Source organism: Euleptes europaea, chromosome 1 (genome assembly GCF_029931775.1).
Source record: "Euleptes europaea isolate rEulEur1 chromosome 1, rEulEur1.hap1, whole genome shotgun sequence".
In the NCBI taxonomy this organism is placed as follows: domain Eukaryota; kingdom Metazoa; phylum Chordata; class Lepidosauria; order Squamata; family Sphaerodactylidae; genus Euleptes; species Euleptes europaea.
The window spans coordinates 167,288,406-167,314,454 of record NC_079312.1 but is presented as its reverse complement, the minus strand read 5'-3'; the positions used below and the strand labels follow the sequence as shown (position 1 = coordinate 167,314,454).

Genomic DNA, 26,049 nt, shown 5'->3' with positions numbered 1-26,049 from the left:
TCTGTTGAAGACTGAAACCTCTAAGGTTGTCTTTTGTAGAACCAACACAAAAAGAAAAATGACAGGGGGAAACTACACACAACTAACTGTAATGTGTAATTTGGGCCCAGACTGAGAATCCCAGAGGATCAAAATGTTCTGAAGAAGAAGGAGAGTTGGTTTTTATATGTCGACTTTCTCTACCACTTAAGGGAGAATCAAACTGGCTTACAATCACCTTCCCTTCCCCTCCCCACAACGGACACCCTGTGAGGTAGGTAAGGCTGAGAGAGCTCTAAGAGAACAGTGACTTGCCCAAGGTCACCCAGCAGGCTTCATGTGTAGGAGTGGGGAAACCAACCTGGTTCACCAGATTAGCATCTGCCACTCATGTGGAGGAGTGGGGAATCAAACCCAGTCCTCGAGATTAGAGTCAACCGCTCCAAACCACCGCTCTGAACCACTACACCAGAAAAATGAGTTATATGTACCAGTTCAGGAAAGCTCCCACAACATTTTGTTAAGAACTATGATCAAGGTCCACCTCCTAATGCAACCTCTTGTTCCAACAGAATCAGCCAGATGCCTCTGGAAGTTCACAAAAAATGAAGGTGATGTCAATGCCTTATTTGTCCTCAGTGATACACTGCCTCTGCACATGGAGGTTCCATTTAGCTACCATGGCTAACAGCTGTTGGTAGACCAATCTGTTGTGATGTTGCCCAATGCTTTTAAAGTTGTAAAGTGTATCATTTATTAAGCGATGTTGAGTATTGCTTCCCTTTGTGAAACCTGAACCAGTGTTTCGGTGGTACAGGTTGAGTATCCCTTATCCGGACTGACTGGGACCAAAAGAGGTCCATATTTTGGATCTTTCTGTATTTTGGAATTTTTGCATATACATAGTAAGATCTCTCTGGGTTGGGACCCAAGTCTAAACACGAAATTCATTTATGTTTTATATATACTTTATACACATAGCCTGAATGTACTTTTAAACAATATTTTAAATAATTTTGTGTACATTGAACCATCAATGGGAGTGCTGAGGGCCTGTAATGCCTGCATGCTGGCTCAAAAGGTCCGGTTTTTAGATCAGTCCAGATATCGGATGTCCGGATAAGGGATACTCAACCTTTACCTGGTTTCTAGCATTATGAGAGAGGTAGAAAAATGTCTCTGGAACATATAGTTCTGGATTCGGCACAGTTCTTCTGTGGGCAAGATTTCTACCCATGGAATTCAACTTCCTCTCCTTCCCCCTCCCTCTGCAGCCCAAAATGCTCCCCTCCCAAAATGCTACTCCCAGGGACAGTATTTGGGGCACATTTTAGGCTGCAGCAGGAGGGGGGAGGCAAGGAAGTCATGCTCCATTGGTGGAAATCCTTCTGTCTATGGAAACGCCTGAATCCCAGAGCCAGCAATTGTTTATTTACGGTAGCCATTTAGAAATTCTTTCAGGTGGGTGCTAACCTCATGATGGTATGTCCCAGTGGATGTTTTCCCTCATTGTGAATTCCCTAAATATCCCAGAATCCCTTGAGAGAGAGAAAAGACAGGAGATGCCTACACATTTTGGCACATCTATTCACTTCTCCATGGCCACTGGACGACTACAGATTACGTCTAGCGCTGCTTACACACAGAACATAACTATGCAAAACGGTGTTAGGAGTGTAGCGGCTGCACTTTTTAGGAGAGGTAGAAAAGTAGCAAAGGCCGTGGAGCTTTTGGGTTGAGGGAATAACAGGAGGTCTGCGTAGATGGAGCTGCGGTGCAAAAATGCCCTAAGCATGCCAAACTTTCAGTGCTCTGGGAAGAGTTTGGAAGAATGTGGGGAGAGAGAGGGTCTCTTTCATAAATACATAGTGGCAATGCAAATTTATGCAATCATTCTTGGTAGAGGACGGTGCAATACTCAGGGAGAATTGTAAACCACAATATGCCCTCTAGATCTACCACCAATCCTACCTAATAGAGGGTGAGAGGAAGAATAGCCGCTATTCTCATATCCCCTAATGCTGGTCTCCCCATCCTCCCCCCCCCCTCACTGCCATCTGTGGGGATGATCTGCTGCAATCTAGTTCCACAGTGGCAACCGGAGTTTTTAACTGCCATATTTGTTTATTAATACGACGTTTTAAATTCTCTGTACCTGTATTGCTGGTCAATGACTACATTAATAAAGATTTGATTTGATGTTTTACATTGATGTTTTATGGTTTGAATTGATGTGTTTATGTGTTTTAGACAGCGTAACCTGCTCTGAGCCTGGCCTGGCCGGGAATTGAGGGTGGGCTGTAAATATGAAAAATAAATAAATATTTTTATTGAGCTGTTATGGTTGTCATAGAAGAGCCCTGTGGCGCAGAGTGGTAAGCTGCAGTACTGCAGTCCAAGCTCTGCTCACGACCTGAGTTCAATCCCGACAGAAGTCGGTTTCAGGTAGCCGGCTCAAGGTTGCATCCTTCTGAGGTTGGTCAAGTGAGTACCCAGCTTGCTGGGGGTAAAGGGAAGACTGGGGAAGGCACTGGCATGAGCTGTTATGGTTGTCATAGAAGAGCCCCATGGCGCAGAGAGGTAAGCTGCAGTACTGCAGTCCAAGCTCTGCTCACGACCTGAGTTCAATCCCGACAGAAGTTGGTTTCAGGTAGCCGGCTCAAGGTTGACTCAGCCTTCCATCCTCCCAAGGTCGGTCAAATGAGTACCCAGCTTGCTGGGGGTAAAGACGACTGGGGAAGGCACTGGCAAACCACCCTGTAAACATAGTCTGCCTAGGAAACGTCAGGATGTGATGTCACCCCATGGGTCAGGAATGACCCGGCGCTTGCACAGGGGACTACCTCTACCTATGGTTGTCATAATTATACTTGGATGAAGAACATGTAACCAAATTTGTGAAAAGATCTGGGGTGGGACAACTTCAAGTGCTAAAGTTCACCTCAAACACGCACGCTTCCTCTTGATTCTACTGTATAATTCACTAAGAGAGAAGAAAAATCTCACTACCTACTGAACGACTCCTGGGCACTTACTGATTCGCCTCTGTCTCCTTGTTTGCCAGTTGGACCAACGGGACCTGGAGAGCCGGGTGGGCCGGGAGCGCCAGGAGAACCAACAGGACCTGTCTCACCACGATCTCCCTGTCAGGGGACAAAGATGTATTTATTATTGATTTATATTTTGATTTATATCCTCCCCGCACACACACTACAGCGGGGCTCGGGTAAACAGAAGTCAAATAAACATTTAAAACCAGAAACAGTTAAAACAGATTTACACTCCACAAAATAATTAATAATAATAAAAAATGGCACCATAAGCTCCAGCAGAGTTGACTCCTGCTGCTAACAGACCATCCACAAAGTAAGTGGGGAGGGGGGGAGCATATAGAGGAAGGGGCTCTGCCTGGTGACTGGTGGAGTATTAAATCCTAAATTGTGCTCTTTGTTTTGCATCCTGCTGGAGCAGGGGGCAAAATTAAGTGAAATGGCAGACACCAGCACCAAAGAAGGATGCTGGGAGGGATTCCAGAAAGACATTTGTGGGGGAGAGACGTGGAGCATTTCGAGGCAACGGCAAATTAAGCAAAGTAACATTTTAATGTCAAAGGCTACAGCTTCCTAGTCTTATCTTTCACCAAATGATATTGCAACTTTTTGCATCCCACCAGAGTTATCCCATTTACAATGCAGCCCTCAGCAGAGTTACCAACTTTCTTAGTCCAATGAAGTCAATAGGATTAAAAGGGGCTAACTCTGCTTAGGATTGCACTGTTATCATTGACACTTCCTCAGTTCTGCCATCTTGACTTTTGGCATTTTGTTGGATAGCAACCAGTTGTTGTTGAAGGAACTTGAACCTTCAAATTAAATGATTTTGCTCTTCTTCTGGAAGTGTTGAAAAAGAGAGAGAAAAGGTCTGCCTCCTCGTTGCTACCAGATCTTTCCCTGTTTCCGAAAGTGATAACTCTTTGGGATGCTTGGCAGTTGTTGGGGTTTTCTCAATCTTTTTAGAACTCTCTACAGCTATACAAGGGTTGGCCGTTGGAAGTAGATCAATTCGCATTTCCTCCTTCTCCTCTCTTCTTAGGAGAAGTTTCCGCTAGGAGTGCTTCCTTGGGTTTAGAAGAAGAAGAAGAGTTGGTTTTTATATGCCGACTTTCTCTACCACTTAAGGCAGAATCAAACCGGCTTACAACCACCTTCCCTTCCCCTCCACACAACAGGCACCCTGTGAGGTAGGTGGGGCTGAGAGAGCTCTAAGAGAGCTATGAGTAGGAGTAGGGAAACCAAGCCGATTTACCAGATTAGTGTCCGCTGCTCATGTGGAGGAGTGGGAATCATTTCCAGTTTTCCAGATTAAATTTCACCGCTTCAAACCACTGCTCTTAACTACTACACCACTACCAGTTGTTTCTTTAAAAACTCGTTCATTCGTATTAGCTAGTTGTCTATTTGATGAGCTCACTGGTTTGACTTTCCCATTTTTGAAGTATCGAGAGGGAAAAATCCCAAAATGCTGCAGAAATTGACATTTTGACAATATTAAAAAAGGAATCCATGAAGTATTAAAATGTAATAAAATACGGTCATTAAGAACTGGGTCATGTATCCTTTCCACAGACTTTAGGTTAACACAAGAGAGTCCTAGCAAGTAAGATAAGTTTCTCTTTGCCTTCCATTTAGAGGACCAATCTATTGTCCCTGAAATTTATAAATATCAAGGACTATAGCTTTTGGTACTAAAATCAATGAGGTGGAAAATTCAGGGGCACATGGTATTCAAGATTTGTTCTCCTCTAATAAATAAAGGGGTTGACTCCGTAGATTATTTTTAGGACACAAAAATAGGGTGGAGAGCTTAAGAAAGCCCTTCTCAGCCAGGCAGGCTAGCTCCATGCTAAAGTGCTAACAAGAAGTAATAACAATTAAATCAAATAAACGGGTAAATAAAAATACCACAATATGTAGCCAACAACTACAGCGCAGAGGAGAAGGCCCTGTCCCTACCTAAACCCCAGCTGTTCCCGCCTCAAAACCAAAGCTATTTCAAGCACACTCGGCATCTTATCAAAGTAGATATTGAAAAACACTAAGAAAACATCTTCGCAAGAAGACACTCAAGCCTGCCGAGGCAGCTATCTTGAGACAAGGCGAAAAAGCCCGAAAAAGCTGGTGCAAAGAAATAAGTAAAAGAAAATAATAATAAAAGCAGGCACAACTCTTTGGAGAGCACAGCAAATCACCGCCGCCCAGATAACCAGAAAACGGAAGCCTTCTTTTGCTGTTGTGTTCCAGTAGTGAAATTTGTTTTGGGGTTTGTTTGAATTTAAGAGGCATGAGGAGAATTTAAGGAACTTATATATGATCAAATAAATTATATAAAATAATTAAAAGGAAAAAAATTCTACTAAGCAGTTCAGTGTGGTTAGCTCACAGCCTCTTGGCTAGAAGCTGTACCACTAGAGAGAGAGAGAGAGAGAGAGAGAGAGTTGTAATTGGTATCCTATGTCTTTGTATCCAGATCTTATATTTTGATCTGGCAAATACTGTCTCCTTCTCTAGTAATCCCTCTCTTGCTTTTTGCAGTTAGCGCCATGCATGAAACCTTTTTGGGTGTTTCTTTCCTTACAGCTCCCTAAGGCTTCTCTTCCCCCTTTCTTCCAACCAAAATTAAAATACTATCATCGGTGCAAACAGCTGATTTTCCAATCAGGCTTTTAGCCTATGAACCAATCTCCAAGGAGGACGAAGAACCACCAATCACACTGGAGGTTCTACTTTTCTCCCAGACAATAAGAGCTACATGTTTTATTCCCCTTGTTGTTCCTCAAGTCCAACTTATTAAACTGTATTTTTAATTTCTTGTGTCACCTGAGTGAAATACACAATACTTGCCCAACAATATACACTTCGCTACGTTGCTGCTTCTTTATACTATGCATACTCTTAAACATCTCATTTTTAACACCTATTAGCATGACGGATTACTGACCACCCAGTCCTTTTGATCAGGTATGTCTTTGGGTCAGACTCTTACCTTCACTCCGGCGGAACCATCTCTGCCTGGGGGACCATCTGAACCAGGGTTACCCTGAGAAGGTGAAAAATGAAATGCAGTTATTCCATCTGAGCCAGGAAAATGTCTGGATAGAGCTTTTGGAACAGTGACGTAACAGAGCGGGCCGTTTGGTAACGCTGACCTTAGAATAATCCCAGTTCATATCCCCTATTCACTGGCTGCCTAGAACAGTAAGAACATCAGAAGAGTCCTGCTGGATCAGACTAGTGGTCCATCTAGTCCAGCATCCTGTCTCACACACTGGCCAGCTGGTTACTCTGGAGGACCAACGTCAGGGCATAGAATCGGAGGCCTTCCCAGATGTTACCTCCCAGCACTGGTATTCAGAGGTTTACTGCCTCTGAACACGGAGGCTCCCTTCAGTCATCATGGCTACGAGCCACTGATAGATTTCTCCTCCTGAATCTGTTGAATCCCCTTTTAGAGCCGCCATCACTACACCCTCTGGCAGCAAATTCCACATTTTAATCACTCGTTGAGTAAAGTAGTATTTCCTTTTTCCCGATCTGAGTCTATTGCCCATTGACTTCATTAGATGCCTTTGCGTTCTAGTTTTTTGGTAGCGGGAGAAAACATTCTCTCTGTCTACTTGGTCTACCCCCACATAATTTTATAAACCTCTTATCACATCCTGCTTCAGTTGTCTCTTTTCTAAACTGAAAAGTCCCAGACTCTTCAGCTTTTCCTCACAGGAAAGGTAATCCAACCCACTAATCATCTTGGTTGCCCTCTTCTGTCCTTTTTTCAGCTCTGAAATGTCCTTTTCGAGATACGGGGTCCAGAACTGCACGCTGTATTCCAAATGAGGCTGCATCACAGGTTTATATAGAGGCACATTGGCTCTACCAGTATAAGGCTGGCAGTCATATGTAATTAGGGTTGCCAATCTCCAGGTGCTATTACAACAGATGTCCAGGTGACAGAGATCAGTTCACTTGGAGAAAATGGCCACTTTGCAAGGTGGACTCTGTGGGGTTATACCTCACTGTAGTCCCTCCCGTCCCCAAACCCTGCCTTCCTCAGGCTCCATCACCAAAATATCCAAGTATTTCCCAACCCAGAGCTGGAAACCCTATATGTAATTCCGCCAAGGCCATCCCTTCTAGTCCCCTCCGCTCAGTGGCAGTGCAAAAGCCCTGAGCACCAGTTTGTAATCTCTACTTTGTGAATGGCTGGTATGTAACATTTCTGGAAATGTTGCAGCCATAGACACAATGGGTATCTTTTCAAGGGGTAGGGATGTTTAGGGAGAAAACTGGGATATCACTTGGTGAGCATGTCATGATGTATACCTATTCTCTCCAGGATCAGAGGAGCGTGCCTATTACATTAGGTGTTGTGGAACACAGGCAGGATGCTGCTGCAGTCCTCTTGCTTGTGGGCTTCCTAGAGGCACCTGGTTGGCCACTGTGTGAACAGACTGCTGGACTTGATGGGCCTTGGTCTGATCCAGCATGGCTTTCCTTATGTTCTTATGGAGGATTGGGCTATCCATGGCTACTAGTCAAAATGAATACTAGTCATGATGCACACCTGTTCTCTCCAGTATCAGAGGAGCACGCCTATTATATTAGGTGCTGTGGAACACAGGCAGGATGGTGCTGCTGCAGTCGTCTTGTTTGTGGGCTTCCTAGAGGCACCTGGTTGGCCACTGTGTGAACAGACTGCTGGACTTGATGGGCCTTAGTATGATCCAGCAGGGCTTTTCTTATGCTCTTATGTTAACACCCCCCTTAAAACTTGCTGTTTTTACTAGTGGCCCATTTTGAGAATACAGTGAGGGGTGGGTCAACTCCCCAACTCCACACCAAAATGGCCTGCTGTGTTCTATCACTAAAGATACACAGCAGCCTCTATAGCTGGCAGTACAGGAAAGGGAGACGACTGCAACTCTCAGAGGGCCATATTTGTCCCAGAGCAGCCAGTGGCTAACTTCATTCATGGCTCTGATTTTAACCTCATTTACATGGAAGGGATTTCCATCAAAAACTGCGAGACTGCAGACACAAGTAAGCACAATTGGGATCAGGGCGTAAGAGCAGAAAATCAGAATGTACTACTACGAAACACAATTCTAACAAAGGAAGTATATTATGGAAGAATTATAGCAGAAACTTGCCAACCAATGGATCGGCATTATGGAACTCGAAAGAGAGTTCTTTCCTGCATAAGTATAATCACTGTTCCTTATCAGTCTTATTTATTTCAAAAAATCATCTCATTTTGGAGCGTCAGAAAAAACAGCAACTTCTTTCCCCCCCTTTGCTTTCTTTGTTACTGATAAATTTCAGGTCTATGGGAACAAGCAGCAGCCAAACAAAAAATGCCCCCAAAGATTAAGAGTTTTCCACCCCCACCCCCATTTTCCGGGTCTTCCACATGAGAAGCTGCCTGCGCTGCTCACCTCCCTTCCAGGTTCACCAGAGGGACCGGTCAGACCAGGTGGACCGACCGGGCCAGGTGGGCCTCGGTCACCGGGACCTCCAGAAGCGCCTTGTTTGCCAGGCTCACCCTGAAAAGAAAGGGAGACAAACACAGCTAGGTTCAGGTGCAAACAGATTCTTCTGCTTGGGGCAGAAGCCAGGTTTTTCCCCCGACAGCCTAAACCCAGTGAGAAAGTACCGGCTACGCGAAGCCCCACTTAAATCCTACGCCCTTGAGAGGGAAACTGTTCACGCAGTTGTTCTCCTCACACGTAAGGGCTAGAAACCTTTCCAGCGTTATTTGGTTTTAGAATGGTATTAACAATTCCCATACATGTCGTGCAGGATACTGAGATGTATGTGATCCTACATACTCAGCATTAGAAGAAGTAGAAGACTTCATTTTTATATGCTGACTTTCTCTACCACTTAAGGGAGACTCAAACCGGCTTACAATCACCTGCCCTTCCCCTCCCCACAACAGACACCCTGTGAGGTAGGTGGGGCTGAGAGAGTGTGACTAGCCCAAGGTCACCAAGCTGGCTTCATATGTAGGAGAGGGGAAACAAATCCAGTTCACCAGATTAGCCTCCGCCGCTCATGTGGAGGAGCCGGGAATCAAACCCGGTTCTCCAGATCAGAGTCCACCACTCCAAACCACCACTCTTAACCACTACACCACGCTGGCTCTCATTACAAACCTGATGATCTGGGGTGAAAGAAAGTTTTCTTATACTACTGGAATTGGTCTGATGGTTGTGTGAGCCTAGTGCTGTCAATTATGACTGGTAGTAGCCGCTCTGAACCTGGCTTTGGCCGGGGAGGGCAGGGTAGAAACTTGATAAAATAAATAAATTTTCAGACTCCCATGCAAATGTATTTTCCTAACAGTGAACTGACAGCGGATGCTGTCAGGGACTGAATATTGGCTTTTGCATATTTGCAAAGCACATGATCTATCATTGAATGAAGGTGCCCCAAATAAATATCTCAACGTGTTGAGGTAAATTGTACCCTTTAAAGAAGATCCTCTCTTCTGTGGGTATTAAATTATTTGATGCATATTATTGGGATCGGTTTGTGCTCAATCCCCATAACACGCTTAGCAAAATAAAATTTAAAAAAAACACACACACACTTAGCAAAATCTTTCTGATTTGTACATTTGGCCTCAATATTCATACAAGGTTGCTTTTTAAAAACCGAACTCTCTGCATGAGCCACAAGGAAGAGAAGCCTCTATGCGAGGACCATACCACTTCAGTTTTTCACGAGAATTGGTCATTACTTTCTGTTGGCCTTTTACCGTTTTTGTATGCTGAAGCAGGACCATTCTCGCCAGAACATTTCCATTTTCATACTCATCAACCTCAGTTATGACAAACTGAACAATATTGTAAAATTGTGTAAATTTACATAAAGAAGTTGGACGCCTCTCCTTACTGAATGTCAGTGTTTCAGAATATGATTATTTTTTAAATGACAAATTCACAAGAGTCTGAATGTATGGAAGAAGTAAATGCATGGCTTGTACTGAAAGATCCATTCACCTGAAAGAAGGTCAGATTACAAGATCCACAAACACTTGAGAATCTGCCTTTCTCCTAGTGCGTTAAGCACAAGAGTAAAAAAAAAAAAACCTTAATGGATCCTCCTGCAGAGGCAAGCAAACCCTTCAGGCATTAAAAATTGAGCAAATACTTAGGTTAAAACGGAAATTTTGGTGCCCTTTGACAGGCTGTGCGTGCCGCGTCCCAACATTTCTCTGACTCAAACTCCCCAAATCACTTACGGAAGGACCAGGCAGACCAGGGAATCCTCTCTCGCCACGCTGACCAGGGAGACCAACGATACCTCTCTGCCCTGCCAAACCTTGAGGACCAGGGGGACCATCAGCACCCTGCAGGAACGGGGAGAAAGGCAGAGATAGCAGGTAAAAAAGGTAGATAGCAAGTAATTTCCAAAAGCAGCGGCAGAAGCACTAGATCAGACCAGAGGCAAACGGGAAAAGACAAGGCAAATACATACAGGGGGGCCATCTTCTCCAGATTCTCCCTTCTCGCCTGAGGGACCAGCAGGACCTTGAAGACCAGGATCACCGGCACGGCCAGGCGGGCCTCCGTCACCGCGAGCACCCTTGGGACCATCTTTACCAGCAGAACCTGGGGGGCCTGGGGCGCCAGGGTTGCCCTAGGAAGAAAACACAAAGAGCTAGATGAGGGAAAAAATGCCCAACTCGATCCAGCCTGATTTGAAGAACTATACAACGAAGAAGAAGGAGAAGGAGAGGAGGAGTAGTTGGTTTTTACATGCCGACTTTCTCTACCACTTAAGGAAGAATCAAACCGGTTTACCATCACCTTCCCCTCCCCACAACAGACACCCTGTGAGGTAGGTGAGGCCGAGAGAGCATGACTAGCCCAAGGTCACCCAGCTGGCTTCATGTGTAGGAGTGGGGAAACAATCCAGTTCACCCGATTAGCCTCCGCCGCTCATGTGGAGGAGTGGGGAATCAAACCCGGTTCTCCAGATCAGACTCCACCGCTCCAAACCACTGCTCTTAACCACTACACCACGCTGGCTCTCATACTTGAGGGAGGGAGCATGAAGGTCCAGGAAGAGTCCAAATGAACAATCTACGTAAACACTTATTCTGTTGACAGGGAAGGAGAATTCACCTGGGACAGAAAAGAACCATTAGCTGCCAGACTGTGGGGACTGTGGGGGCTGCAACATGAGCTGTCGTTCTTTTTTCTTTTTTTTAAAGGAAAAAGGTTAAATCTTCTGCCCCCTACACTTCTTTGGTGGCTTCCAAATGTCTGAAACTCCACAGATATCTAGAACTTTGTTCTGTTGTTTTTTTCTTACTGGAAACTCATATAAGAGCCTTTGGTGCTATTAGGTTTGGATGTCCGGCAGCCCAGATTGAGCTGCCATGGAGGTTGTGGGGAGCCAAAATATCTCTGCAGCTTCACATTGCAAGTATGCATTACCATCTAAAGGGAGGGAGCCATAAGACCAGTAAGTCCAGAGCAAACCATGACCTAACTATACTACTGATGAGAGAAATAATGAAGTCGATCCAGCCTAACCCACGAACCATGAATCTAACTACTCTACTACATTTGGCCCCAGGGTTCCTGAGGTAACCCTTTCTACCTTATGGCCCCCTTGTGGAATCTGAGGCCATCTGGGTAAAAGAAGAAAAAGAAGAGTTGGTTTTTGTATGCCGACTTTCTCTACCACTTAAGGAAGAATCAAACCGGCTTACAATCACCTTCCCTTTCCCCTCCCCACAACAGACACCCTGTGAAGTAGGTGGGGCTGAGAGAGAGTGACTAGCCCAAGGTCAGGCAGCCGGCTTCATGTGGAGGAGTGGGGAAACAAATCCAGTTCACCAGATTAGCCTCCGCCACTCATGTGGAGGAGTGGGGAATCAAACCTGGTTCTCCAGATCCACCGCTCCAAACCACCGCACTTAACCACTACACCACACTGGCTCTCTTAGAGTTACTGGGCCTTCAGAGATTAGGGAGGGAGCTCTGAAGAGGAGAAGGTGGCATGGTACAGTCAATTCTTCTCAGATCTTGAAAGCTAAGTAGGGTTGGGATTTGGCTGAGAAACACCAAGGCTCTGCAGAGGCAGGCAATGGCAAACCACCTCTGCTTCTCATTTTCCTTGAAAACCCCTTACTGGGGTCGGCATGAGTTGGTTATGTCTTGATGGCATTTATGTATGCCTAAAGGCCTTCTCAGTACTACTTGGGGAAATACTTTCCTATGGAGCCCTACCAGGTTGGCTCATGCCATCAGTTAAACTTAGCATTAAGTGTCACTGATATCTGGTTTTTATCTCAGATGTACAACGGCTGTGCCGTTGTAAAATTGTTGAATCTGTTTCGATTTGGCTATTACTTTTACATTTTTTATTATTCTAGAAGTTACCTAAAAATTCATCCAAATAAATCTTGCAAATAGATCGCAGGATTGTAAATCCTTGCAGATAATTGAACAAAACCTGGATTTCCTGTGAAGTGAGTATGAAGTTATAACCAAGGAATAAGCATGCACTATAAGTGTCTCATATTTACAGCGCATTCCTGAAAGGAATGCCCGCGCCGGGCATTAGAGGCAAACTAGCGGCGTTGCCTCCTAAAGTGGTTTCTGCCCAGCGCCAAAAACCAGACACGCCAGCTAAAGCCAAAAGCTGGTGTATCTTTGCAAAAATAAAAAGGGGCATTCCTGAGCCGAAAGTGCTTGGGAGGCCAACTAACTTCAGCCCCGTCCCACGGCCGGCGCCGTTACACCCCGGGAACGCCTCCCGGGGCGCCGGAATGCCTCCTGGCTCACCACTGCAGCCTGTGCCAGCGGCCAGAGGCCAGCGGTCAGCAGCGGCAGTCGGGGAGCGGCGCCCAGCCCTGCACGCCGGTTTTTGGGCCACTAATACCGGCGTGCGCCTTCCAGGTGCTGTCGGTGTGGGCCCCTGAGCTGGCGGAGGCCGTAGTTGGCCTCCTAAGGGCTTTGGGCCCAATTTTCAGGAATGGGCCCTTAGTTTGCCAGGTTCTACCAACTCTTTTCAGTGACCCCTTATTTCATTTCTGTGCACTTGGGCTTTCCCCCCTCCCCCCCAAAAAAATTATTTTAAGTTCTAATCTTATCGCCAAAAAGTAGAAGTCATTCCTTCCTGGGTTTTGTTGCATGTGCACCCAGTACCTGCATCAGGACTTTGACTGGCAGTTTGGTAAAGAAGTTAAAGCTAAGAAAAAACACGTCCGTTGAATACTCTTCCCAGGTTGCCAGAGACCCAAACAAACAAATCCACGCCTGATAATCAAGAACTTACGTTGGGGCCTGGGGGTCCAACTCGTCCTGCTGCACCAGGGAATCCAGTTGCGCCCTGGGAAGAAAGGGGGAAGGAAGAGTATTATGAACAGAAGTTTTCAGAGAAGGTCCCAGCAAGTGGCAGAGATATTGTACAACCATCCTCTTGGTATCCAACTTGCTTTGGGCTAACAAATCCCTCAAAAAATGCTTGTTGAAATTTCAGCCTGTTAGGAAAGAAATCTCTTTGTGCTCTAAAGGACTTGCTGAGATCAAGCAGAGGGCAGAAGGAATTAGGGTATCCTTGCTATTTCTCTCCTGCCTTGTCTCAGAGCCTGGCTGGTACTAGGTGCCTGAACGGAAGAAGAGTGTATCCAACTGGTTTCTCGCAGCAGGAGATTGTGGTGGCATTGGGGTGGGGGAACCATCCACCAGTACATGGATTGTTTGATGGGGACCGCCCACCGAGCAAAGCTCAACTCCCAACTCACCCCACAGCCATACAGGCCAATATTCACTCGAAGCTGTGGCTGGATGTAACGGCCAGAACTCTCAAGGTTGCTTAAAAGCATCAGGCAAAGCAGTTAGCCTATTCACGGGGCCAGATGCTGACTGCTGGAAACCTATTTCACACATGCAATACAAACCTTGCTTGTTCCCTAGAAAAATCAATTCACAAAGGCCACATCCACACATTACTGGGTATTACACTATCATGGAACTACAGCACTCATTTGGAACTGGACTGGCTGGTCCATACAGCCAAATTCAGCTGCAAGCGATAGGCAAGGATAGTGCTACATTCTGGATATGTGAACATGTGGCCATTTAACGTCCATTTATGTGAAACTGACTTGTACTGAGAACCAACCACCAATCAGGCTTGGACTGTGATCCTAGCTCCTTCATAAAGGTATAAGGAACTTAAAAGTGAGTGAGCATAATGCTGGCTACATCAGGGGTGTCAAACTTATTAGTTACAAGGGCCTGATATGATATAAATGTCACTTAGTTTGGCCGGGCCATATGTACCATAAAATTTAATGTCAGGTACCGGAGATACAAACTTTATAGAAGACACAGGCAAAGCCAATTGATAACATTATTTTTCCTTAATTTTTTTACTTAAAATACAAACATGTTTAACACGATAACACTCTTACAGTGTTTTCTTTTATTTAACAGTCTTTAATCATGGACACCTCAGGACGGGAGTGGGGGTGGCTGCCTGGCTGGTGGGCCTGCAGCGGGCTTGCCAGCCCAGATTGGGACTGGGGGAGGGTGGCTTCCTCAGCTGGCTCACAGGCCAGATAAGAGCTCTCAAGGGGGCGGCTCCGGCCCACGGGCCTTATGTTTGACACCCCTGGCCTACATTAACTAGCAGTGGCTCAAGGTTTCAGGCAGAGCCCACCTTCCCAAGAGCCTTCAACTGGTGATGCCTTTAATTCAGGGGTATCAAACATAAGGCCTGTGGGCCGGATCCAGCCCCTTGAGAGTTCTTATCTGGCCCATGAGCCAGCCAAGGCAGCCACCTCCCCAACTCTCGACCTGGGCTGGCGAGGCATGGCCCCGGCCCGACCGAGGGACATTTATGTAATATCTGGCCCTCATAACAATGGAGTTCAATACCCCTGCTTTAATTGATCCTATGACTTTACACATGCCAGACATGGGCTTTGCCATTATGCTACCAACTTTATCCTCGCACTGACCAGGTGGGGTGTCTACAGCAGGGCCTGCAACTTTTTTATTTCCTGGGCGCCACATTAATCGTTTTAAGTTTGCTGTGTATCTAGCATGGTCACACATATACACACCTGCCCATCCTTTCTGCACTTGCCCCCCCAAAAAACATGTCTTCCCCTTCTTCCTTAACGGTGCTGACAGATTAGAGGCATGTGCAGAGCAACTCCAGAGAGGGAACTGAAAAGCAGAGGCATGCAACCCTTTTGTACCATGAAACGCACACACACCCCCGCCCACATCCTTTAGAAAATCTTTGGCTCAGCCCAAAGAGAATGGAAAGGGACCAAATTCACAGGCACCGGCTGACAGTTTCAAGGACGAGGCAGTGGAGACAGGCAGGCTGATAATTTTCCACAACAATTGTGTTCACATATTAGCCAAATGGGCTAATCATAAGAACATAAGAAAAGCCCTGCTGGATTAGACCAAGGTCCATCAGGTCCAGCAGTCTGTTCACACAGTGGCCAACCAGGTGCCTCAATCAATCAATCTTTAATTTACAGTCATTTGACCAAATCAAAATAACATACGATCACCATAAAACAATATTAATTGCTCAACAAATCCATAGATAAAAATTATCGACACGATCCCAATAAAATCCCATTTCTGATCATATTCTAACTTCTAAAAGGTTTATCTAATAGCATTTACTATTTATGACACATCTTTCTGTGCCTTATATATAGCAGCACAAAGTTCAGCCACACATCTCGAGATTAATGGGTTAGTATCTTCCAAAAGTCGTTGAGTACGAATTTCATCAGACAGACCCATATTGTTTTTTAAAATTTCCTGGATAGTCTTGACTCTTATCTCATGATGGAAACCAGGTGCCTCTAGGAAGCCCACAGTCAAGACCACTGCAGCAGCACCATCCTGCCTGTGTTCCACAGCACCTAATATAATAGGCAAGCCTATTGCTGCTCTCCAAGGTGCTGAACAAGGTGACTAGCACAGCTGGTGTTCCAAGCTATCCCTGACAAATTGATCCAAGGTATTAAAAAAAATGCCCAGCCTGTTACAACACCCACTTATCATAAAGGAGGGGAGAGTTGCTTGTAAGGGAAAGAAACGGGCCAGGATAGTGCCATGTCCCATGCTGCAAAGGAACACAAATTATTCTCAAAACACTTACCGGGGGTCCCTGTGCTCCACGTGCTCCTTTTGGACCATTTACACCAGTTGGACCCTAAGGAGGCACAAAACAAAAACAGTGTTGGATGCAGATAAGCTTGCCCGTGACCTTCCATGGTCTGCGTGACACTCATTTCAGTGAAGCGACTTGCCCTCCTGTGGCTTCCTTGTCCTTCCTGGCAGACCTCCCTGCCGCCTTGTTGGCGTACAGCATCTCCCACTTTCCTTGCATGATGCTAACCTGATTGATATACACACACAGAGCACAAATTGCAATTTCCTGCCTTACAGGGACTTTTTGCATAAGGAGCAAGACCTTCGGAGTCAAGATGCTTTGCAAATCTTCCAGGAAAGCTGCTCTTGCTTATTTCATTTCCCTTCTAGAGCTTTCCCATGAAGGCACGTGGACATTACTGCATTTCACAGTAGGCAATAAGCCCTGCTGGAGGACCCCAAAGGTCCTGCATCCTGTTTCCAATAGTGGCCAGCCAGCACTTCTAGGAAGCCACCAAGTGGGGAATGCCCCCCACCCATTATTTGTTACCAGCATTTGTTATTCAGGGGTATACTGGCTGTGAACATGGAGGTTCCATTTAACTATAATGGGTAATAACTCTCGATAGAAGTGCTCTCCGTGAATTTGTCAAATCCCAGTTGACTAATAAACAGGGGGGGGGAACCCATCAATTCAGTGTAAATCAACAGATACTAACTTATTACACTGCTCTTGTAAACTTTAGGACCCAGCCCAGATTCTAAGCTTTGCCCGCAGTGCCCAGTCAGGGTTTCAAAGAGGCAGCATCTCTCTCCACCATCTCAAAGTAGCTCCACCCCAAGTTCTTGCTGGCCGCCAGCCAAGAATCATGAACCAGACTGACCAACCTGTGGGCCAGGAGCACCCGATGGTCCTTGTGGGCCTGGGGTCCCGGCATCTCCCTTCTGTCCCGATTCGCCTTGTTCGCCTTTAGCACCAGGTTGGCCATCAGCACCCTGCACAGAGGAGGAAAAGTGAAAGGGTAAGACAGGCATCCAAGGGGCACACCACAAAAGGAAAGGGATAGAAGAGTCAGGAAATATCAGGCCGTACTCACAGGGGGACCAGCAAACCCAGCAGGGCCGGGAGCACCCGGTTCACCACGGTCACCCTGAAACAGAAACAGTGGTTATGTACGAAAAGGGCCAAAGGCACAAAAAGAGACAGCTATTCTTCTGAGTGCCCTATTCTAGGGGTGACCGACTTCTGTGTTTCATGGAGCCGGACTATCTGGACCCCTCATGGATAGTCAGGTCTACAATAAAGATCACCTAGCAATAGAAGCTTCTTCTTGGATGACATGAAGTCACTGGGGTGGGGGCTAAGGAATGCATGTGCTTCCAAACAGACTGGCCAATGAGCCCTCTGCTGTTACACATGAAGCTGCCTTATACTGGATCAGACCATTGGTCCATCAAGGTCAGTATAGTCTACTCAAAATGGCAGCAGCTCTCCAGGGTCTCAGGCAGAGGTCTCTCACATCACCGACTGCTTGTTCCTTTTAACTGGAGATGCCGGGGATTGAAGCTAGGACCTTCTGATTGCCAAGCAGATGCTCTACCAACAAGCCTCAGCACCTCTCCAGCCCTTTCTCCAGAACGTTTATAAGATAGCACTACCGTAAAACTTATATGAAACACGTATTGTTCCTTTTCCTTAGAAGTAAAACAGTAAGCAGGATTTTCAAATTCCAGACCTTGCTTAAAATTTAGTAGGTCACCAGGGAGGGTGGGGGCAGATGTTTCAGGAGCATAATTTTGCCCATAAGGCCATCAGCCGGTCATTCCTAACATTTGCCAAAAGTTCTATTCTGCTACACTGCTGAAGCACGGGAGCATCCCTGGGGGGCTGACTTTTCTAAACTCAGTATAATAAGGCCCAGCTCTTCCAATACTGGGACTTGCCTCTTTCAGGCACTTAGCAATAACAGAAGATCAAAGAGTCAGAAACACCAATTTATGAAGCATTTCAAATAAGAATGCAACCCCAAGCTAAGCCCAATAGATCTGTGTTTCACTTTGCTAGCTCTGGACAAGCAAAAACGCTCCTTGAGATGATCCCCACAGAACCAGATCGCTTCCCTCACTCAGTACAAAATGATCCCAGGAGAGTTTTCCCCGCTGTCAAGTCTCAGCTGACTTATGGTGACCCCTGGTATGGTTTTCAAAGTAAGAGACGTTCAGAGGTGGTTTTCCATAGCCTGCCTCTGGGTCATGACCCGGATATTCCTTGCAGGTCTCCCACCCAAATACTTGCCAGGGTCAACCCTGCTTAGCTTCTGAGGTCTGACGAGATCAAGCTAGCCTGGGCCATCCAGGTCAGGGCATTTGCGTGTTAGACCTTGCATTATTAACAAGCCATCCCCATATGCAGCGAGTGCTCCAGGACCACCCCGCTAAGATTCTCTAGAATAATATAGGCCGAGATGGATTTCCTCCCCTTCCAACATAATTCCCCAGGAGAATTCATAATCACATCACACTTACGGGAGCACCGCGAGCACCTGCAGCACCAGATGGGCCAGGAGGGCCAGATTCACCCTAGAAAGGAATGACAGGAGAAAAGATAAAGCAGTGAAGTCAAACAGACAGGGCTTTGATGTCAATACACAGTCTTCTGAGAATGAGGGTATTCTCCGCTATTAGGGCAGGATAAGAGGAAGATTTACGATCTGAGACGTTGGTGAGAAACCTTCCTCCCACCAACAGTGTGAGGAAAATGAGATTGCTCAATAGTCTGGGGCACTGGTCTATGAAGCCACGGACAAAACATGGTCTTTTCTGTATTAAAATCATGTATAGGTGGCTTATTTATTTAAAACATGTATATCCCACCTATCTCATTAGTCTCAAGGCAGCTAACATTGCCAGGACACAAAAATACCATAAAAACAATTCACAGGTATATTTATATATATTATATATATATATATTATATATAAATATAAACATGTATAGTAAAACATAGTAAAACATGTGTTTTATAGGGTAAAACATATGTTTATAGTAAAACATGTGTTACCTAAATCCTCCTTCTTATTATTGTCAAAGGCTTTCATCGTCAGAGTTCATTGGTTCTTGTAGGTTATCCGGGCTGTGTGACCGTGGTCTTGGTATTTTCTTTCCTGACGTTTCGCCAGCAGCTGTGGCAGGCATCTTCAGAGAAGTGTCTCACTGTCCTTCAGTGTTACTCCTCTGAAGATGCCTGCCACAGCTGCTGGCGAAACGTCAGGAAAGAAAATACCAAGACCACGGTCACACAGCTTGGATAACCTACAAGAACCTTCTTCTTCTGTTTTAATTTAATGTTATTCTTAATTTTCTACTATATGATTGAAAAAGACATTCAATTTTGTCTGAAATTCTGAAACTGGACTATTATGTATAAAAGATGTTAATTTTGCCATAGTCGCATACTCCGATAATATCATGAATCTATTCCAAGAACAGAGAGCACCGTGTTTAAGTGCATGCATGTGAAATCAAAAGAACTAGATGACTAAAACAATTGAGCCAAGCTCCACAAGGAGGTACCTGTCTCCCAAACTAATCTATTTCTTTTGGCTTCACCTGCCAAATCGGAGTACTCTGGGCTCTCTTGTTCATGCCTAGCAGCTGCTTTGAACGCTGATGGTCTTGGTTTCGTTATCATGTAATAAACTCCTTTTCTACTATGCTACTGTTCCTCGCAGTTTCCAGTGAATATGCATTTCTGGCATATCTACGCTACAAAAGTATATTGGTTTCATACCAGCTGAAAAGTCACGGCTTCCCCCAAAGACTGCTGGGAATTGTAGTTTTGTAAGGAAGCGGGGCAATTCAACATTCCCTATTCCCCCATCAAACAACTACATTTCCCAAGGTTGTCTGAGAAAGGAAGCAAGTTTAAAACTAATGTAGACATAGTCTCAGACATCTCCTGTGACAGAAGAAGCAGAACAGACTACTGCTGGGATAGAGGGTGAAGAAGCAGAAATACAGGACCTCAGCAACTTTCCCCTCCACCCCATGTAGTCAAGAACAGCCAAGGAGTAACAGGTTCACTTACCTTTTCACCATTGGGACCACCAGGGCCAGGAGGACCAATGGGACCAGTCAAACCCTGGCAAAAGGAAGTCAAGGGTTAGATGTGCCAGTGAAAAACCACTGCAGCCTGTTGGATCAAGGGCATCCTGCTTTGCTGGAAGTTTCAGAATAAGACATCATCACAGTCTTTCCCAAACTTACGACACCGAACACATGAGAAACCACCCTTCGTTCTCACACTTGAAAAGATACCTATCGATTTTTCCCAGTTGGTTTGCAGAATAATGGGCAGAGATCCTCCTTTCAACCATGGGATAACATTTCTTCCTGGCATCCCACCCTCCCCTTTGCACAGCAATTTGGAGCTCAAGAGTGGGCATGGTTTTTTTTGCCTGGTGATGCTTCTAGGATTCTTCTAGAGTCAGCTAAATCAACTACTACAATGCTGTCTTTTTTTTCTCATCCTGAAAGCTGTGGTTCACTGGCAGTTTTCACTGTAAGCTCTTTCTCTCTCTGACCATCCCTGCTAGCTCTCTACAGATCGGTATCATTCATGACTGGACGGAGGTAGACGAGCTGCTGGAAATCAAGTGTCCATTGAACAAAACACAACAAACACAGCTTGGCTTAGAATTTTATTCTGCAGGAAGATGCAGTAGCCAATTTTCTTCCATGGAGGCTAAAGGAAAGAGATAATCTCAGATTGCCTTCGGTTCTTTTCAACGTAAATATATTTATCGATTCAGACGTGTAGCTGTGCTATTCTCTAGAAGTAGAACAAACTTCAAGTCCAATAGCATCTTAAAGACCAATAACATTCGCTGGGGTACAAGCTTTTGTGAGTCAAGGCTTGCTTCTTTATCAGATGAAAGCTTATACCCTGGAAAATTTTGTTGGTTTTTCCAGTGCTACTGGACTCGAATATATTTATAGTGATTTGTGTTTCTCAGAGGCATATTTTGTTTTCTGAAATAAAACTGGAGGCGTACTTCACACACACACACACACACACATTCACAAAAATTTGATTCCACTACAAGTGTGCAAGAGTCAGACCCTCCCTCAGTGGAATCTACCTCCTGTGTTTTGCATGAGATACTGTTCTTATAGAATGACCCCCCTCAGAGGAAGCTAGCTATGGTCGGTGCATGAGTCATTGTTCTGGACTCGCCTCCAGTCAGAGGTACATACAGATCAATGACTCAGAGATACAACAGGCAGCCCCCTCAGTGATCAGCTAACTCAGCTGTGCGTCTGCATCAGGGAAGATAATTCGGCAGCATCTCTGCGCTGCAGGGAAAAGTAGGTAAATCCAGGCTACTGAGCATGGGCCGCTTCCTCTGAGGGTGGGTCATTCTCTGCAAGCGTCTCTCTTTTGCAGAGATGTAGCTGAATTACTAGCCCCCCTGCAGAGGACAATGGAAGCAGGCAAGATCAAAGCTGCCTCATCATGCAGAAACACAGTGGGTGGCTTCCTTTGCGTGTGGGTACTTTGGACCCATGGGAGCACTTAATTATTTGCATTTATTGTAGATAAAGTCTCTCATTGAGCCTATAACAGATCATTGGGCAGCTCCAATACACCATCAATGCAAGTTCATACATATAATTATCCAGTTTCTTCTTAGAGAATGTCACCTTAACATCTCACTAACCAATTTTTTAAAAAGATACTCCATCTATGGAGCAGAGGTTGGAATTACCCTATCATATTCCATTCAGATCCCAGGCATTCATTAATTTGTCTCTAAAAAATCTGATGTGTTAATTAAAGGATAACACCCCCCCCCAAAGATCACTTTTCTTTCCAAAACTCATACAAGTTGGAACCAGAACTCAATAAGAATGGCCAGAAACATCTGACACTTCATCAGCGCCTGGAAGATTAGGGGTGTGCATTTGGCAAAGCCAAACAAAAAAAACCCCTGAAAAATACCTTAGTTTTTTTTCTCCCCAAACACGGCAGTGATTTAAGGGAGCCGAAAAATGAATCCTGAATAATGCAGAATTTTTCCAGCATTTTGGGGGGCGCTTTGGCCTTGCTGCCATTTTTTAAAAAAAGACTGAGGGAGGAATCCCCTCTCTCCTCCTCCCTCTAACTTACCTGCTGGCTGGTCGGGCCCACCATTCAGCTCTGCACTGCTGCAATCTCCGAAATCCACGTGGGCTTCGGAGATGCCGTGGAATATTTCAGGTACAAGTTTAATAGACCCAGAAAATTTCAAATTTCTGAAAAAAAGCTGGGGGTGGGGAAAATCCATACCGATATGGGGGTTCGGCTTTTTCAAAAATTTCCAGGTCCATTAAACCCAAACCCAAAAAACACCAAAGAAAAAATAATGGTGCACGCCCCTATGGAAGATTTCCCTTCATGACATGCAGAAGTATTCCTTAAGTTTAATGCTTGGTGAATATTCCGTAGCTTAACACTTGGTAAATACTCTTTCAGCTCCTCTGACTAAACTCTAACGGACTAACAGTGCCACCCTAAGCAGACTTATTTCCTTCTAAGGCCATTGAATTCAGTGGACATAGAAGGGTGTAACTTTGCTTAAGATTTCACTGTAATATGCTTTATCAAGATCTCAGAGGCCTACTCCTAACCAAAGCCTCATCATGCTCTGCCCCTAGCTCCCCCATATTCGATAGTTGTTTCCTTTCCTTTTCAAAGAGGAGAGAAAGAAATGTATATGCATACAGGAAAAACAACAGATGAATACATGGGCATTGAAACACATGAACACATGAAGCTGCCTTATACTGAATTAGACCCTTGGTCCATAAAAGTCAGTATTGTCTACTCAGACCGGAAGTGGCTCTCCAGGGTCTCAGGCAGGGGGTCTTTCGCATCACCTACTTGCCTAGTCCCTTTAACTGGAGATGCCGGGGACTGAACCTGGGACCTTCTGCAAGCCAAGCACTGAGCTACGGCTACATTGGATGTACTTGCCATATTTGTCTGCTTGTTTCACTAAACAGGCAGTTTGATGTTAAGTTAAAATTAAGCTGTGGACTTACTCTGCCACCGTCCTTGCCAGGTGCACCTTCTGGACCCTTCTCGCCAATATCACCCTGTCAGGGGAGATCAAAGAAAAATTGGCAATAAGAAGCCAATAGAAACTGGCCGTTCTGAGAACCAATTCAGTTTGTGAAAACAACCCTAAATGCACATTTCACAAGTTCACAAGTTCCAACAAGGTTGGAAGAGACCACAAGGGCCATCCAGTCCAACCCCCTGCCATGCAGGATCCCACAATCAAAGCGCTCCCGACAGATGACCATCCAGCCTCTGCTTAAAGACCTCCAAAGACGGGGACTCCACCACCCTCCGAGGCAGTGCATTCCACCGTCGAACAGCCCTCACCATCAGAAAGTTCTTCCTAATGTTTAGGTGGAATCGCTTTTCTCTTAGTTTAAATCCATTACTCTGTGTCCTAGTCTCTGGAGCAACAGAGAACAAGCTAGTTCCCTCATCAACATAACATCCCTTCAAATATTTAAACATGGCTATAATGTCATCCCTTAACCTTCTCTTCTGCAGACTAAACAAACCCAGCTCCTTAAGTCTCTCCTCATAGGGCATGGATTCCAGACCTTTGACCATTCTGGTCGCCCTCCTCTGGACACGCTCCAATTTAATTGCACTTAGCTGTTGAATGTGGCACCCAAATCTCCAGTGGTTGTAGGCAACCACAAAGAGGAAACCACTTACTCTGTCTCCCTTTGGTCCAGAAATACCTGCTGCTCCTCTCTCACCGGGCATTCCCTGCAGACCTGGGGGTCCTTGAGCTCCAGGGGGGCCAGAAGGACCAGATGCACCCTGGAACAGAACAAACAAGACAAGATGTGGATCACACTGGATTTTCAGAATCAGAGATAAGATCCCTCATATTTCTCTAAGTAAGTAAATATTTATTACGGTCCTAGACCAAAGGAGCCCCGTGGCGCAGAGTGCTAAGCTGCAGTACTGCAGTCAAAAACTCTGCTCACGACCTGAGTTCGATCCCGAAGGAAGTCAGTTTCAGGTAGCCGGCTCAAGGTTGACTCAGCCTTCCATCCTTCCGAGGTCAGTCAAATGAGTACCCAGCTTGCTGGGGGTAAAGGGAAGATGACTGGGGAAAGCACTGGCAAACCACCCCGTAAAACAAAGTCTGCCTAGGAAAGGTTGGGATGTGACGTCACCCCATGGGTCAGGAATACCCGGTGCTTGCACAGGGGACCTTTACTTTTACCTTTTTAGGCCAGAATGCTGTTATATACACAGAATTAAAAGTGTAACATAGGTTATAAATATCACAACATCAATCAGACCCCATATGATTGATAATCATTTATCACCACTAAAATATAGAATAATATAATACTAAAACAAATGAAAATGAATAAAAGAAGACAATAACTGCTTATGATCCTTCCTGATCCTTCCTGAACCAGGGTAGACCAAGATTTCCTGGTCTTTAAGACCAGCCAGCCAAATTTTGCCACTTTAAAAGTCATTTCCTGATTCTTATCTGATAATGTATTTCTCTAAACGGACACCTGCATTATGTGACCCAGCAGGCAACCACATGTATCACTTCTGACCCAACAGGACTTCTGCCACCATACCACCATCTGCAACACTTTCTGAAAATGCAGCAGGAGGAATTTAGACTAGCAAGGGACGGCAACTGCAACATCGCTCTTTGCGTTCAACCACCCCTTCGTGACGAATCAAACCCCTGCCGAGCTGTGTAGTCCAAAGTCAACTGGTGGGGATATCTCCCAACATGCTCCTTGCCACTCAGACCAAATCTCAGCTATTTTCCGCACACTCTTTCTCTCAGCTCAGCTAATGTGGCTGGAGGATTCAGAGGCTACAAGCTTTTGTATGTACTGCCATCCGTCAGAAGAAGAAGAGTAGGTTTTTTATATGCCGATTTTCTCTATCTTTTAAGGAGAATCAAACCGGCTTACAATCTCCTTCCTATCCCCACAACAGGCAGCTTGGGAGGTACACATGAACACATGAAGCTGCCTTCTACTGAATCAGACCCTTGGTCCATCCAAGTCAGCACTGTCTACTCAGACCAGCAGCAACTCTCCAGGGTCTCAGGTTGAGGTCTTTCACATCACCTACTGGCCTAGTCCCTTTAACAGGAGATGCCGGGGATTGAACCTGGGACCTTCTGCATGCCAAGCAGAGGCTCTACTAATGAGCCATAGCCCCTCATAGGTGAGGCTGAGAGAATTCGGAGAGAACTGTGACTAGCCCAAGGTCACCCAGCTGGCTTCATGTGGAGGAGCGGGGAATCAAACCCAGTTCTCCAGATCAGTCAACCGCTCCTAACCACTACACCACACTGTACTACAGAACAGCAAGCTATGCAAGGACCTACCTTGGGTCCATCAGTACCAGGAGTGCCGGGAAGTCCACGAGGACCCTGCAAGCCTTGAGAGCCTGGAGATCCACGTTCACCTGGGAAGCCCCGTTCGCCCTAGAGGAGGAAAGTGTTCACAGCTCAGGGTGAGAAAAGGGCCAGGCTGCCTCTTAAAACATGCACTGCTCTTCAAGCAGGCATGATTATCCTAACATGCCGCGTTTTTAGTATAGGCCACTTACTCTGGGGCCCACCAGACCTGCAGCTCCAGCTTCTCCGGGAACACCCTAAAAGCAAACAAACAAATAAAAAGAGTTAGAAAGGGAGGGGGGGATCCACAGGTCCAACAACCAGATGAACTTGCTATTAATTGTGAGTGCCCAAGGAGAGAGAAGCCCTGTGGAGCAGAGTGGTAAGCTGCAGTACTGCAGTCCAAGCTCT

At 45.6% G+C, this 26,049-nt stretch overlaps 1 protein-coding gene across 1 annotated transcript in view; it reads right to left on the bottom strand.

The window, feature by feature from the left end:
* The window catches only part of COL2A1 (collagen type II alpha 1 chain), a 112,687-nt gene that overhangs the window by 15,470 nt on the left and 71,168 nt on the right, over positions 1-26,049 (bottom strand). The window contains exons 32-46 of the mRNA XM_056867231.1: positions 25,851-25,895; positions 25,627-25,725; positions 23,961-24,068; positions 23,267-23,320; positions 20,271-20,324; positions 18,710-18,763; positions 17,281-17,334; positions 17,072-17,179; positions 16,191-16,244; positions 13,329-13,382; positions 10,515-10,676; positions 10,279-10,386; positions 8,468-8,575; positions 6,022-6,075; positions 3,015-3,122 (exon numbers count right to left, since the gene is read on the bottom strand). Of these exons, the coding sequence (XP_056723209.1) occupies positions 3,015-3,122; positions 6,022-6,075; positions 8,468-8,575; positions 10,279-10,386; positions 10,515-10,676; positions 13,329-13,382; positions 16,191-16,244; positions 17,072-17,179; positions 17,281-17,334; positions 18,710-18,763; positions 20,271-20,324; positions 23,267-23,320; positions 23,961-24,068; positions 25,627-25,725; positions 25,851-25,895 (1,224 nt within the window). The remainder of the gene's footprint in view (positions 1-3,014; positions 3,123-6,021; positions 6,076-8,467; positions 8,576-10,278; positions 10,387-10,514; positions 10,677-13,328; positions 13,383-16,190; positions 16,245-17,071; positions 17,180-17,280; positions 17,335-18,709; positions 18,764-20,270; positions 20,325-23,266; positions 23,321-23,960; positions 24,069-25,626; positions 25,726-25,850; positions 25,896-26,049) is intronic.